Source organism: Saccostrea cucullata, unplaced genomic scaffold (assembly GCF_032062105.1).
Source record: "Saccostrea cucullata isolate Sc308-1 unplaced genomic scaffold, CSIRO_AGI_Scuc_v1 ctg88, whole genome shotgun sequence".
In the NCBI taxonomy this organism is placed as follows: domain Eukaryota; kingdom Metazoa; phylum Mollusca; class Bivalvia; order Ostreida; family Ostreidae; genus Saccostrea; species Saccostrea cuccullata.
In genome coordinates this window covers 935,680-951,471 of record NW_026930139.1, presented here as the reverse complement: position 1 = coordinate 951,471, position 15,792 = coordinate 935,680, and the positions used below count along the sequence as shown (strand labels likewise).

At 35.8% G+C, this 15,792-nt stretch overlaps 1 protein-coding gene across 1 annotated transcript; it reads right to left on the bottom strand.

The window, feature by feature from the left end:
* Window positions 1-1,427: 1,427 nt before the first annotated feature.
* LOC134283019 (ranBP-type and C3HC4-type zinc finger-containing protein 1-like) lies at window positions 1,428-11,168 on the bottom strand. Its single transcript, XM_062765440.1, has 13 exons — window positions 10,735-11,168; window positions 10,418-10,643; window positions 9,233-9,983; window positions 8,544-8,637; window positions 8,082-8,280; window positions 7,605-7,658; window positions 5,808-6,100; window positions 4,942-5,115; window positions 2,944-3,125; window positions 2,602-2,713; window positions 2,075-2,353; window positions 1,743-1,886; window positions 1,428-1,433 (listed from the first exon to the last, which is right to left on the bottom strand). The coding sequence occupies exons 1-13, from the start codon at window positions 10,999-11,001 to the stop codon at window positions 1,428-1,430; spliced, it is 2,781 nt and encodes a 926-aa protein (XP_062621424.1). The 5' UTR covers window positions 11,002-11,168.
* Window positions 11,169-15,792: the final 4,624 nt, after the last annotated feature.

Sequence of the window (15,792 nt, the reverse complement as noted above, 5' to 3'; positions counted from 1 at the left end):
TGAAATTTTTCTTCCAGTGACCTTGAAGTTCCCCAAATGACCTTGGGTCAAGGTCATGACACACCCTTAGGTCATGGGCAATCTTTGTATGGAGTAGTAGATTCTTAAGTCCCTCTGTAAGAAAGATATGGACCGGACACGATTGCACAGACAGACGGACAGACAGACAAGGTGATTCCTATTTACCCCCCCAAACTTCGTTTGCGGGGGGTATAAAAAAAATGTTGCAAAAATGCTTACAGTCATATAGACAAAAGTACTAGACACAAGACTGATGCATAAAGATTTGTAACCTACGACCAGTAGACCTAACAGAAAATGTAAGGACATCTTGTTTATGGAGTGAGCAATACCTAGATTATAATCATTGTTCATTGTATGTATACTGTTTAATTCTTTAGCAAAATGAAACAGATGGCATTAATACCTGAAAATACAAGTCATTGATGAAGCACTACCTGTACCAGAATGCACATATAAAAAAAAAATGATATATTACAAAACCTTCAGTAAAAATATATGGACTGCCATTGGCTATATAATGCATGATGCTGCCACGTGATATATGTATTGCTCTGTAACTATTGCCATTTTTTAAAAACATGAAATGTACCGATAATACGATGGATCTTTATAACATCTCCTCCAAAAGAACAAGGTACAGTTTCAATACAAATTAAGCCCTGTATTTTTCTAAAATATGAAAATGATATAAAAGCTTGCACTGGAAGCCAGATAGACATACATGTATAATACTCCGACTCCATCTTTCAGTAAGCTGTTTCAAACAGAACTTGCAAATCTCCAGCTGCTGAATTGCTATTAAATGGTGGCTGTTATTGCTGATATAATAATAAGCTTTCCCTTCCAGTGACTTTTGCCTAATGACAGTTGTTACAGTTCTCATGGCACAGCTTCCCTTCTACTGACTTAAGCCTATAATGACAATTGTTACAGTTCTCATGGCACAGCTTCCCTTCTACTGATTTAAGCTTAATGACAATTGTTACAGTTCTCATGGCACAGCTTCCCTTCTACTGATTTAAGCTTAATGACAATTGTTACAGTTCTCATGGCACAGCTTCCCTTCTACTGACTTAAGCTTAATGACAGTTGTTACAGTTCTCATGGCACAGCTTCCCTTCTACTGACTTAAGCCTAATGACAATTGTTCCAGTTCTCATGGCACAGCTTCCCTTCTACTGACTTAAGCCTAATGACAATTGTTACAGTTCTCATGGCACAGCTTCCCTTCTACTGACTTAAGCTTAATGACAGTTGTTACAGTTCTCATGGCACAGCTTCTCTTCTACTGACTTAAGCCTAATGACAATTGTTACAGTTCTCATGGCACGGCTTCCCTTCTACTGACTTAAGCCTAATGACAATTGTTACAGTTCTCATGGCACAGCTTCCCTTCTACTGACTTAAGCCTAATGACAATTGTAACAGTTCTCATGGCACACTCTTAAGCCTAATGCATCTCATGGCACAGCTAATATAATGACAATTGTTACAGTTCTCACACCCTACTGACTTAAGCCTAATGACAATTGTTACAGTTCTCATGGCACAGATTTCCACCACTAATATCGGACACCCTACAGTAAACAATTTTTTTCATCATAAATACCGGTACATGTATTTTGTAACAGATTCAATAATTTTATATTCTATTATCAGAGAAGTCTGAAACTTTAACAAAGAATTTTAAATATGCTATAACAACGTAGGATGTTTACCAGAGGTCCCCATCTTGGCCCCTTAGTGACCCAGCAGATTTCTGTTTTACAGATGGAGCATTTTATCCAGTCACACCCATCCTTTTTCTGTACCACCACTTCACACTTAGGACACTTCATGGCATCTCCTTTCTTCAGCAGATCCTAAAAAAGAATCATGGTAAACTGTAGCTTTTTAACCTTTTTTTACAAAGGGCCTAGAAAATACACCATATATGATGAGCATATGTTATAAAATATGTTTTATTATTTCTACAACCGGGGACTGTTTAATGCATTATTTACCAAGAATTGAATGACATCACAAACAGAAGACAGAGTGCTGTGGTTACCTTGAGCATTTTATTGGTTTGCTTGGCGGCCTTGTCGTTGGAGGATCGGATCCTCAGGTCCTCCTGGTATTCCTTACAGTTCATGCCCTCATGTATCGCCTTACAGGTCAGGCAGTTCTCCTTGTTACAGACCGGGCACTTGAAGAAGTTGACGAGGTCCTCGTAGATACACCAGCCAGGACAGTCGTTAGTTTTACAGTGGAAACTGTTCTGTTCCTGACTCTCGGCCGTTACTAGGCTCCGCTGGAGGTGCTTCTCGTACACACTGGCCTCCACCAGCTGTCAAGGTCAAATGACAATAACACAAAAATATTTATGTTCACAGTGTCATTGCATAGAAATGTGTACATTGTAATTTCCATCATTTCATTTAGCCACACACTACTCATCAAAGCTTTAGAGTTTTATTTATTTACAGCCTTTTTTTTGTTTATTATGATCTATAAGGCAATGCATTCAATCATTTTAATGGTAATTTAATTATACAGGTAACTGTATAAAGTAAATTTTTTAACAGATATACTGACCGCTTTAATTTCTCTATCCTGAAGGGAGGCATTACAAGCGTAGTGGTCATCCTGATACGGACAGCGGAGATCTGCCTCCTCACTGTGTACCACCGCCCCCTGTAGGCAGTCCCTGTAAAAATAGAAACCTTGTCAGATTACGGTAAAAAATATCCCTGTATCACCAAAAATAGAAACCTCGTAAAATACACTAAAAAATCTCCCTGTTGAAACCTCATCAAAATATACGATCAAAGACTGTGCCATCTATAAAACCGGAATATAGAAATTTATTCCTTAGTCAGTGAAAAAATTGTGGGACTTAATGGCTGTTTCTCAAACCTAATGTGAGGAGTATTTTACCTGCAGAATGTGTGAAGACATTCCCTGAGAATGACCCCATTTCCTGGTGAGATGTCATCAAAACAGATGGGACACTGGAAGGATTGAGAGTTACCAATCAGACTGCTGTCCTCAGCTTTCATCAAAATCTCAAAATTCTCCTGTCTGAGCCTCCTCTCCAGGTCCTCTCGCTCCTGTTCCAGCTACATCAGAAATAATACTGTATGTACAATGTACAGTAAAATCTGGTTATAAAGAATACATGGGGACTTGTTCAGGTAAATCAGGAATACATGTAATACAAACAATTTACAGTAAAACTTGATTATAAGGAAGAAAGTGGGATTTGTTTCAATTAAATCAGGAATAAAACAAAGAATTTACAGTAAAACTTGATTATAAGGAAGAGAGTGGGATTTGTTTCAGTTAAATCAGAAATAATACATGTACATTGCATGCACAGTAGAACAGTCATTGGACTTGTTATACATGTAGTTTTTATATAGTTTTTGCCCTGTCTGTCTGTCCATGTCTGTCTAGCTGTTTGCTTGTCTGCAAATACTTTCACCTTGCCCACAACTTTTAAGTGAGTGGGCTATATTTCACAGGTATTTTTCCTTGTTACAAGACCTTGCTTTGGGTACCACCAAATTTGACCTCTTGACCTTGGAGTCTGACATTCTTTTACAAAAAATACCACACTTTAATCTTGGTCATAACTTTTAAACAGCTGGAGCAAGGGCTTTCATACTTCTAATGTATATTCATTGTGACAAGGCCTTTCAGTGGGTATAAATATTTTGACCTTGACATTAGAGTTTGACCCACTTTTTAAAAACTTTAATTTTGGCCACAACTTTTGAACAGTTAGAACTAGGACTGCCTTTCATATTTTACAGAGAAGATTCAAACCTCAGCATAAGCTGCCTTATGGGTGCATCAGTGTTTCACAAACACATCTTGTTTTCTATATGGATCTAATGTACAGAACATCCTCTTCAATATGTGACATTCCACCAAATAAATGTCTTACCATCTTTTAGATTCTGAATCAGTGGAAATACTTGTTACAGTTACCGGTATCTGTTGAAATTCAACTCTTTTTGGATAGGTGGTATACTGTACATGGGTTTCAATTCCCTAGGTATATTTTCTCTTATGGTATTTCTATTTTCAAAAATATGACACTTACATAGAATAAGATTTTATTGTTCCCTTGTAGATCTTTGCTTTGACAAAAACATTTTTGAAGATACTAATACATAATTACATAATTCATAAAACACAGAACATACATGTGAATACTTGTATAACTGTAACTTTGTGTTAATGATTTCATTCAAACTGCAATTCAAATGACTGATATTGAAATATGAAATTAATTTCCTCATATTCCCCCTCCATCCTAGACATGTATATTATTTTATATATGTTCTTCATTCCAGTCTATATGTCTATTGTCCAGAGGAAACTGTAAATTGTCCATTGATCCTCTATGGACATTTCCAAGGTCCATCAAATGAGGGTCAGGGGGTGGCCCATGGGGTGGGGTGAGGGCATTCTCTGTAGGGGACCTAATTCTGGCCCTGTTTAAGTTTTCATTCAATTCCAAGATGGCTGCCAGGTCTCGCTCCTCAAGGTCACCATAATACTCCTCGTCAGTATTTTCTCTTGGACCCCTCTCCTGACCTCTGTTCACGCTGGCCTGGAAAAGTGTCAAAGAGAAAAGCCTGAACAAGGTGTATAATTACTGCATGATGCAGAAATGACACAGAAAAAAATGGGCCAATTCCTTTAATAATTTCATGTATTTTCAGCAAATTACAAAAAATACAGATCATCTATGTGATGTGTCAGTCTGCATTTGTATGTATTCTGTGTTACGGGCTGTCCCAGATAAACATCTGAATATAATTCATGCATTAAAGATAATCTTGTAACATATACAATGTACCTGAAATTAAGAATTCATGAGTTTAACTACCCTGTATATAATTACACCCTTTCTTTAAAACCTACCCTTTGAGTTTGTTCTTCCTGCTCACGCTCCCTCTGGATCCTCTCCTCCTCTTCTTTGGTCATTCTGTATCCTTCAGGCACTTGATAGTCCAGTGGTCGGTTTGTGGCACAAATCTCACAACCTGGCCGTGTTGGCTGGTTAATATAAGTACAGGCAGGGCAAACCCAGCCAGCCTAATTTAGAAAGGAAAAAAATGGTTATGACAAATAGTTATGTACACATATAATTCAAAGCAGCAAGAAGTTCTTTAAACTTGTTGACTGCATAAATGCATGAGCCTTTTCATTCATTATAAAATACACTACAGTAAAACTTGTTTAGTACGAACACGGATAAAGCGAATTCACAGATATAGCGAAGTTTTTCTGGGTCCCCGGCATAATTCTTTACAAATCTTTGTAACTTTTTATTTTTACGGTTATAATGAACTCTGATATAACAAATTTACGGATATAGCGAACTGATTTTGAGTCCCGTTGTGGTTAGATATAATGATATTTACATCTTTTATGATGAACTTTCAAAGACCTCAAAATTTGATAAATTGAACTGACTTTATTTTCTTTTAGCATTTGTTTATAAAATTCAATTCATAATGAAACCTAAGTTATCGAAGGAATGTTTTGTAATATATGCTTCCTAAACATATTTGGAAGTAATACTTAAAGAAAAACACTGGGAAATATTTAGTCCAGTTGAAGAAAATGCCTCACTCAAAATTGAGCTTGATTTTCCAAAACAAAATGAAAAGCCATGATCAGTACAATGAATTATTCGGTATTTATTTTTAAACGTACAGCCATATTAAACAATATGAAAATATTATTTAGTGAATGTCTTTCCTAGTGCTTGATACTGGAATTACCTGAATTTTGGTCTCCTGTTTGTTTTGAGGTTGGGGGATTCCCCTCAGGACAGCTGTGGGTGGAATCACTTCAAACCCCTCTACTGACCCCTCCCTGATGACCTGGGGAGAGGCCTTCGGTTTACCGGCACCATCCCTGGACTTCTGCTGCTGTATCTGACCCTGCTGGCAAGGGTTGGGGGTCAGGCCTCCCCCTGTAGAACTGCTGCTGTAAGGCTCAGATCTCTGTCCGGAGGGGGGTAGGGCACTGTGGGGGGTCTGAGGAGTCACAGGGGTACCCATTGGAATGTAAGCTGTACATAAAACAAACTTTTTTTTTACATTGGGGGTTATGAAACTTTGATTTTGTTTTTGTTTTTTGCATTAGGGGCAATTTTAACTTAGATAAAAAGGACTCCAAAGTGTGATGGGACTCCAAAGTCCGATGGTCACGCCAAAGTCCGATGGTCTGACACGCCAATCCCCGATGGTTTGACACGCCAAAATCCGATTTTGTGGAAAACAATTAACGTTTATGACGTCATAGTACTACTGCGCCAAACCTCAACGCCGCGCCAGGCCAAGGTTTTAAATAAATAAGTATCATAATGTGAAAACTAACCCTAATCTCTCAGATACGCGCAAAACTAATCCTAATCGTTCAAAAAGTGTGTAACAACTATAACCTAGATATCTTGGGTGGATGCAAGACTAAACTTAATCACTCGACTAGTGTGCAAAGGCTAACCCTTAATCTCTCGGGATAGTGCGAAGCAAAGACTATCCCTAATCAGTCGAGTGGTGTGCAAGAACTAACCTTAATATCTTTGGAAGGTGCAAGCAATAAGCAAAATCAGTAAAATTGTATGCGAGGACCAATTCAGAAAATTTGGCTTTTGAATGCAGGACAACGGCATCAGTGAATGACATCCAATTATTGTGACGTCATAAACGTTAATTGTTTCTCCACACCATCGGACTTTGGCATGTCAGACCATCGCACTTTAGCGCAACGTGTCTCATAGGAAACGAGCCATCGGACTTTGGCATCCGTACCGACAACAAACCATCGGGATTTGGCACAGACCATCGGGGTTTGGCGAGACCATCGGACTTTGGTGTCACCATCGGACTTTGGAGTCTTACATATATAATTAAAGAATTAAGACATTCATACAGGATCCCTTAATATGGTTTTATCTGTATAATTTCAAAATGCTTCACTTATTGCATCACAATGGTCAATATTGGTCATATACATGTAATTAATTACAAGCTTTTACCATTTCAAGAAGTGACTTTTTAAAAAAAAAATCTATGGTTATCTTCCTCTGTCTTTTAACCATGTAATAATATAAACCTGTATGGTCATATAAAGTTTTCACAGATAGACCAGAGAATACTATTGGGCACTTGAAACATGAAAAGAGGCCCAAATAAATACTTGAGATTTTGTAATTAAGACTGCTAGAAAGAAAATACTTCGTTTTAAGACAGCACTTCACAGCAGTAAATAACAATTCTCACATGGTCTAAAATTGCCAAAGTTCTCAGAATTGATTTTAATATCTGTTTTAATTTTAAAATGTTCAATCTAGCAACAGCTTAGCTATAGCATCTCTCAACTGTAATACTTAAGGAAAGTAAAAAAAAAATGAAATAAAAAGATATTCTACAGTTGGATAGGGAATTTATTTTATTTTTGAAACTACATGTATGTTTTTTGCACTTACGAATAATTTACAAATCTTGTCTCATTCCCGAAAAATATTCATATCCAAGGATAAAATATCTAATATTCTATATATGTATTCTTACATCCACTCTCAGCAAAGTTTGTGGGTCCCTGCTTTTGATACTGAACATTTGGAGCTGAAAAAACAAAAAAAATTAAAAACTTGCCACATACATGTACATTTATGTTACGAGCATTGAAAATTTGTCAATGAAATCAGAAAAAGTAAGATAATTCTTCAGTCAAATACTTGCAAAATACTGTAAATCATCTTTTATTTGCATGCGAGAAATATCCGCCAGTTTTCACGACCTACTTTGACTCAGGAATATTAAACATCACAAACTACACTGTATTGAGTTTACTTTGTATTTGAAGAGAACACTTCCTCAGTCCTTACAATTTATCATGAAAGATTGATCCCAAATTAATGAGCTGCAAATAAAAGATTATGCAAAGGATAGTTGGTTTACAGGATACTGTAAAAATACCTTGATAACTCACATTAATGTACACATAAACATGACTATATTCGTGGTTCTGTACAAAACAAGACTCACGCTGGTTATGAAGCATTTTTTGTCGGTCCTCCATAAATTTCTCCTTGGTCAGTCCCACAGACTTGGGTGAGATGAGATATAAATAGACTGCCTGACCTTGACTCACTCGAGCCTTCTGGAGGGTCTCAGTGTCGGGGGGGATACGCTTCCCTATGATCCACTTCTGGACCTCCATTGGAAAACTGTGCTTCAAACACATCTGTTCACAGTAAAAAAAATTAATAATAATTTCAATGTATCCTACAGCTGTGAATTTGCAAAAAAAAGAAAAATTAATAACTATTCATCATAATTCAAACACATTTGCATTTTATGCAAAAAAAATACAATTTCGTATGTGTTCTTTAAACCTAAATTTAAACAAAAAATGCTAAAGAGAAGGACTTTTTAAGTGTACCTATAAAGTTTTTGAATTGTTTAATAAATGAAGAACAGTACATAAGTGAATCTTATAATACGAACCCTGAGCTTGAGGTCCTTGACTGTGTCTGAGGGTTTGACATTCAGAGTTATACATCCTCCTGAGGCTTCCCTGTCTTCTACGTACACTTTAATGCTGTAAAATGAAGCATGCACACATCTCAGTACAGTCAACCATGTTAAGGTTACCACTATCAATAACTGCATGTACGTGAAATATTTTCTTTAAAACCACTGGTGACCAGATAAGACAAATTTTACTGTAAAATTTTTTCTCTTTTAACTCAGTGGACCCTCTGGATAGGAGGATGTTGAGAAACAATCGATCAAACCATCTTTTCACAGAACATAGTTTAACTTAATATACAGAATAGGTTCCCGAATTCAGAATATTAGAACTATTTTACATCATAGCAACTAAAGAAGCATGTTTTGATTGCCTTTCTATCCTGTAGCTCAATTGTAATTCAAATTCATTAGTCAGGAAGGAATTTAACAAACAAGATGATTTTAATGTCGACAGTAGCAATTGCAAAAGAATTTTACAGAAATATAAAAAAAAAAAAAACAACTAAAATTGCATTGAATTACATTGCCTTTTTTATATACAAGTCTCCTTAATCAAGTTAATAGAAAAATTCCTTTTTCCACAAGAATGCACATTTTAAATTTATATCATTAGCATAATTTTGGATGTACTACAGTGTGCCCTTAGAAATCTGCCTAGTTACCTGAACTCTTTGTCTTTAGGGTTCTTCAGACTACTGCTATCTAATGTAATGGTCACCTTTGCAGCACTGACTGCTAAACTCCCAGCATGCTTTGCTGCAGCCTCTTTATCATTTGAATTAATGGCTGCCTGCAGCAACTCTACTAGTCTCTGAATGGCTTTCTCTTGGTCCATCATGTCTTCATAATCACCACTTTCACTTTCATAAATACTGGAATCTCTTTCTATCTCAGCCTTCAAAGACTGAGGAGAAGGCACATGCTGAGGCTGAAAAACACTCAAATATTTGGCAGCTTCAACGCTGTTTGGTTTTACTGTTGATTCTAAATCATTGCTCTTGGATTCTATTTTATTTTCTTGCAGGAGAAGATTGCCAAATAATTTTGATTTAGTGTCTATCAATTTAAAATTGGCAGGAGAAAACGGAGGTTCAAACACATCAGTTTCTGACTCACTTATCTTTACTGGACGAGAGACTAGAACTCCTTGAGTATTTGGAGGTGAAACATTAGAACTATCCTTCTCAGGGATTTCCCCCTGGGACTGTGTTCTATGAAGAATTTTATCTTCCTTGTCTTTCTGATATAAATCACTGTCGGACTGTTTCTGAAATCTATATATAACACCCTTTTCCTCCAATTCTGATGTATCTGTGCCCTGTATTTTTTCTTTTGGTGGTTCACTTTTATTCAACTCTTGCTTAGATTTGGTGCTTGCAGTCCTCTTAGACTGAAATGCAACAAGTTCAAACACTACAAAAGAAAACATCATAATTCTAAATTTTTGATTAACTTCCCAGTTCTTAAAAGCATGGAATCTCTAATAAATCTCTTCTTCATTCAAAATGTTATTTACAAGGCTGTTCAATGCACTTAACTTCAGTGACCAAGTACACATAAGCCAAGGACTATATAATATCATGGAATTTATTACATGCATCATTCTTCTGTTTGTCAAACTACAATAAGGTGGTCTTTGTTTTGTAACCTAACATTACCTGTAGTACATATGCTCTGCAATTCAAGCAATCCAACTAAACTTAGAAAATTCTAGAATTAATTTTTACTTATCTTGTCTGAATATAAATTTCTACAAATATAACTGTTAATTTTTTGTACTATATATTTTTGTGTTTTTACATGATGGACCTGCTTCAATGAAATGTACCTGAGTTTGCGATACACACCTTGATTAGGATTTCCCTTGGTTCTGAAACACTCTTTAAGGAAGCTGACCCGTTCCTTTAGAAGAGAAGAGAAATCTTTCCAGTGTTCATCATCCTGGCACAACTTAATGGTTGTATTGTGATTCCGGTTGCCAAGGTGACTCCAGAACTCAAACCATGAGTCGCTTCTGATAAACACCCTTAGAGTATCTTTAGTAATGTTGTTCAATGTGATAGACAGTTTAATCTGGAAAAAAAATTGTTCATGAAGAAAATTTTTGCTAAAAATAATCCTTGCAAAAAACATTTATAATAGCATCCTTTTTTCGGGAGAGTACCGATTGCTCAGAACTATAGAAGTCCATAGCTAGAGATTTTATGTTGGAATCTTGAGGAGAAGTCAGGAGGTACAAGTCACACAGACCTCCGTGTGGGTGGAGAAGCTTGTCCCCCTTTCTGACCTTCTCCAGTGTCCCCTGCCCCACCTGATTCACCTCGGGGAGAGGAACATAAATCTCACAGGTAGTCACACAAAGAATCTCTCTACCACTTAGCTGTCCAAGACTCAGGTGGGTATCCACCTGTTCAGCTGGTGATTGCTCCATGATACGTGTATTTCTTAATCAAGACATGCCTCACGAGTAGTCACACTACCTGTTGACGCATTTAGTAAAACAGGTATTGGATTTTCCATTTAAAGCCAAGAAAGAGCTCAATCAAAATCATCTCATCATCCTGTCGTTTTAATAACTGACTCTTTACAGCCTTCTCATAGAGCATTAAAAAGTAAACGGCATTTTAACTTCCTGGATCAAAATAGCCAACACTCAATTTAAATACTTAGTGTATATATAAATAAACCATACATGTAAATATATACATAATTGAAAAATTCTGTCCTTTGAAAAATTAACATAAAACTTTTATGTAAACAAAAAATCATACATGTGGTCTAGATTTATTTTACAACCTTGGCAAGAGATCAAAAGTTACATTATACATGTTTTCTGTCTTAACTTTGTCATCTTAAAGTATAAAAATTTTACCCAATGATCATCCATATATAGCAAAAACCACTGAGTTGAATAAACTTCAATGTAAGAAACTATCTTGATAAAATAACGTGGCTTTTCTTTTTTGAGGAAAATATTATGTCTTCTCTATTTCACAAGAATTTGCTTACGAAAAAAAAAAATCAACCATACTTACCTTTAAATTCCAATTATACTAAATGTACTGTGAGCAAGCTATCATAATAATTTTTTAAAGTGCTCATTCAAATTTTGCGAATGTGACCTTATAGTTGCCAGAACGATCTTGATTTTTTAAAAAAAAAAGACAAATCCTCTGACCATAAGTAATCTTTAGATGAAATACTGACATCCAATGTTTCTTCTTTGGAAAATGTTAGACCTGTCATGAATTTCAAATATTTTACATTTGTTTTTAGTAACTTTAAACTTGGTGAAATGACCTTAGGCCTCAGGATCATCAAAAAGTTCTAGGTTGCTAAGAAAAATAGAATTTTATACCTTTTTTGTGACCTTGAATCAGTTTGGTTCAGGGTCAGGGCACACCCATGGGTCACAAACAATTACTGTATCAAGTAAGAGCTTCCAAAGCTTATCCATTGATTAGATTAAAGTTGAATATTTTAATTTAGAAGCAAGGTCAGGTCAAGATCCTTATATTTTTCCTCAACATTAAGAATAAAAAAAAATAACTGCCGTCAATCGTGTGATGCCTTCTTCTATTACAAAAGATTAAATGTTCTGCAGTAATTTTAAGAAACAGAAAAAGGAGTTATTTTCACAAACTGCAATTCTGCAAAATTGGAAAAAAATATAGCCCATGCTAGATTTCAAACTCAGTTTATCATTCCTGTTCAAACAAAATGGTACAATTATGAGAAGGAAAGAAAAATAAGATCTTTAAATCTTTAATCTTTTACATCTAAATACATAAGACACATAAGCAAATATACTTTTAATATTACATCTAGTCAGAAAGTAGACAAGAATTCCTCTTGAAGTATTTTACCCATGGTATTGTTGGTATCTCCCATACTAAGATATCTTAAAGTTCTTCATCAATCCCATCGAGGCTTGAATGTTAACATGTACATGTTTTTCAAAATTTTTATCACTGCTACTTACTTTTCAAAGCCATTTTTATTGGCAAATTGATACAAGCTGATTTTGTGTGTGTGTGTGTGGGGGGGGGTTATTGATACAAGTTGATTTTGTAGGGGGATAGATGAAGCTCCACCTTACAACAAAGAACAAATTGGACACAATTTGTTACCTTACTCTACATGCATATGAAACAAACTAGCAATCCCAAAGCTTCTATGCACTTCATTGTTTAATGGGGAAAGGGCACACAAGCCCAGTATCTCAGTGGTTAAAGAATCTCTAACAGAGATCCTGCATAGTTAACAAGAGGTCCCAGGTTCGAGTCCCTGGCCAACATTTTCCCCCACCTTTTATATTTGGCGCCCAACAATAAAGCTCACTGGTGGTTTAGAAAAGACTCGGTGAGCTTTTCAAGACAGAAAACCTCGAGAAAAAGGGGAAGAGTGTAACAGGGATAGGGTGTGTAAGTCCTGTAGCTCAGTCAGTTAGAGTATCTGCACAGTTAGAAGCAGGTCCCAGGTTCAATCCCAATATGACTGACATTTTCCCCCAACTGTTATAATAATGTAATAATATTTTTTTTTTTTTTACAAAATTCAATCAAAAGGTCTTAAATTGGGAAGGTGATGAAGTTTATCTCATTCTGAATCCTGGTATTGGTGTAGCTTTTCTCTTTATAGAAGTGGACAGTCTTGATATTCCTATGCACTATGACAATATGGTGTCAGTAGTGGATCCCGAAATCTAGAAAGGGATGGACCAGTTTGGGTGAGGGTAGGGGTTCTCAGCCACACCATAAAAACCATTGATTCATCAAATTTTGTGTATTTTTTGGACACAAAGGGTGGGGGTGGCCCCCTGCCCCCCCCCCCCCCCCCTTTAAATCCCCCAGTGGGAGTAGCATATAACAATACCATCATTTTATGGAACATGGATCAAAACTGTAGAACCCTGAGGAATAATTACTATTTGGGGTTTTTTTATTGATGGATAGTTGGAAAGCTGTCATTACTTTAAAATTATTATTATACCCCCAGCTTGAAAAGCGGAAGGGTATATAGTAATCGGTATGTCCGTCCGTTTGTCCGTCCATCTGTTACACTTTGGGGTACCCATCTCTTATCCACAACTCCTCTCATACTGCTGAAGGAAATTTAATAAAACTTTCAGAGAATCTTTATTACATATTGCCATTGTGCACCTCCTATTTTACTTTTTGATCTGACATATATTTTGGATTTTCCAGAGCAAAACATGGACACTGCCATTATATTCATATATGGGAGGCGGGGGTATCATTTAGTGAGCTCATTGCTCACAGTACCTCTAGTTCATATTAACAGTAACACTGTTTACTTCTTGGAAGTAGGTACAAAGTTCATTCTTTAACATAATCAGAAGACAGAAACTTTACATTTTTCATTACTCTTAAAAGATCTGGAATGAAAAATCCAATAACTTATGACAACTAAAAATATTAAAAATGAGACAAGAAAATTCGGATTCAGTGAGTCATAGGTGGTATGGTAATTACCGTACAAGTATGACGACATACTGCTATAATGTTAGCCAGCAATTTGTAATGGTATAGTTATTACTTATACAGATAAATACGGCATACAAACCTTTAAGTCAAGGCCATTATCCACACCAGGAAAATTTATTTGATTCTTGTCACGTCTTTGCTCCTCCAGCTGAACTCTTCAATGTTTGGAGATAAATTAGGTGTCATAGAATTGCCTTCTATAGTCTATATCTTGATTTGATAATGATTTCCCCAGTGCAGGTTTGGGGATCCTCTGTTCACTCACTAGCTTTATGCTCTCGTTTTTGCAAGGTATATGTCCGTCTGTCCATCTGTCTGTCAAACTGTTGGTTTGTTTGTCTGCAAAAACAATAATCATCTTGCCCAAAACTTTCAAGAGTGTTTGGGGTTATGGCTTTCATATCCGGTTTGAGACAAGATCGACCTTTCTTCGGATACCAACAAATATGACCTCTTGACCCTGGCCTTGTAGTTTGACCAACTTTTGCAAAAAATTACGAAACTTTAACCTTGGCCATAATTTTTGAACATGTTGGTACTTTTGCTTTCTTCCTTCGTATTCTATTCTATTCTGTATATATTCATTGTGATATAAGACCTTTTCATGGAGATTTTTTTTTTTACTTTTAGACCTTGACCTTAGTGTCTGACCCATTTTCAAAAAATATATATATACATGTATATCCTTGTCCATAAATTTTGAACAGATAGTACTAGGGCTTTCATATTTCACGAGTTTATTCGTGCATGATATAAGACCTTCCATTGGAAACCAACATTTTTTTTTTAATCTTTTGACCTTGACCATGAAGTTTGACTAACATTTGAGAAATTTCAACCCTCCCTATTATCTGCCATACGGGCAATGTTGTGTCTCATATATTTATTAATATTAGTAGATAAATGAACCTAAAACAGTTTTGCAGCATAAGAATAGAACCAAATACTAGTAAGTAATGTTTGTAGTATTATCGGGAGGGAATTGCAAATTGCAGATTCAATTATTTCTAAAAACAATTAAGACGTTGATCGTCAACTTTCTAATAGAAAATACTAAAACCCATGTCTGTGTATAAGAACTCGATCTGTGTTTAACTGTCAGTTAAAATTGGCAATGGTTGATTTTTTTTTTCTACTTTATATCTTAAAAGGTACACATTATTATTCTCCCTCTATAACCTGCTTTTTCTTAAAACTAGTCATGTTGCAGATTTCATCAGTAAATGAAATATGTCAAGGAGGACAGCATATACAAAGAACTGAATTCACCAACGTTTAGTAATTGTGCATTTTTCATTGATCAATAAAAATTACCAGGGACATATATACTATGATATATAGCAGTAATATTAGTATAAGGGTCTCTGTAGTGCTTTGACCTAGTATTGTACGTGGCCTATACATCCCTCCTCCCCCAGTCTAATTGCTTAAGTCCCTCAAAAAATGCTTTGAAAACCAACAATTCAGAACAGAGATATTGACGCGAAGTCCTGATTAATTAGTTTTCGTTACCATGATTACGGATTTACCTACATGTATTTACAACTGAACTATAAAATGTTTTAGCAGGAGAATAGTAGCGATAAAAAAAACATTCTACAATATTATTTTTTGTATTGTCATTAGTTTTGTCATCCCAGACATGAACATGATGAACATATGATTGCAGAAAAGTAAAAAATTAATATGTACTTTTCTAGCCCAAGGGTAAATAT

Excerpts from the sequence above, each read along its gene's own strand:
- LOC134283019 (XM_062765440.1), bottom strand. The coding sequence starts at position 11,001 with ATGGAGCAATCACCAGCTGAACAGGTGGATACCCACCTGAGTCTTGGA. Across the intron at positions 8,281-8,543 it reads TCAAGGACCTCAAGCTCAGG|ATGTGTTTGAAGCACAGTTT; the intron begins GTTCGTATTATA and ends TACTGTGAACAG. Across the intron at positions 2,714-2,943 it reads TGTCTTCACACATTCTGCAG|GGACTGCCTACAGGGGGCGG; the intron begins GTAAAATACTCC and ends CTATTTTTACAG.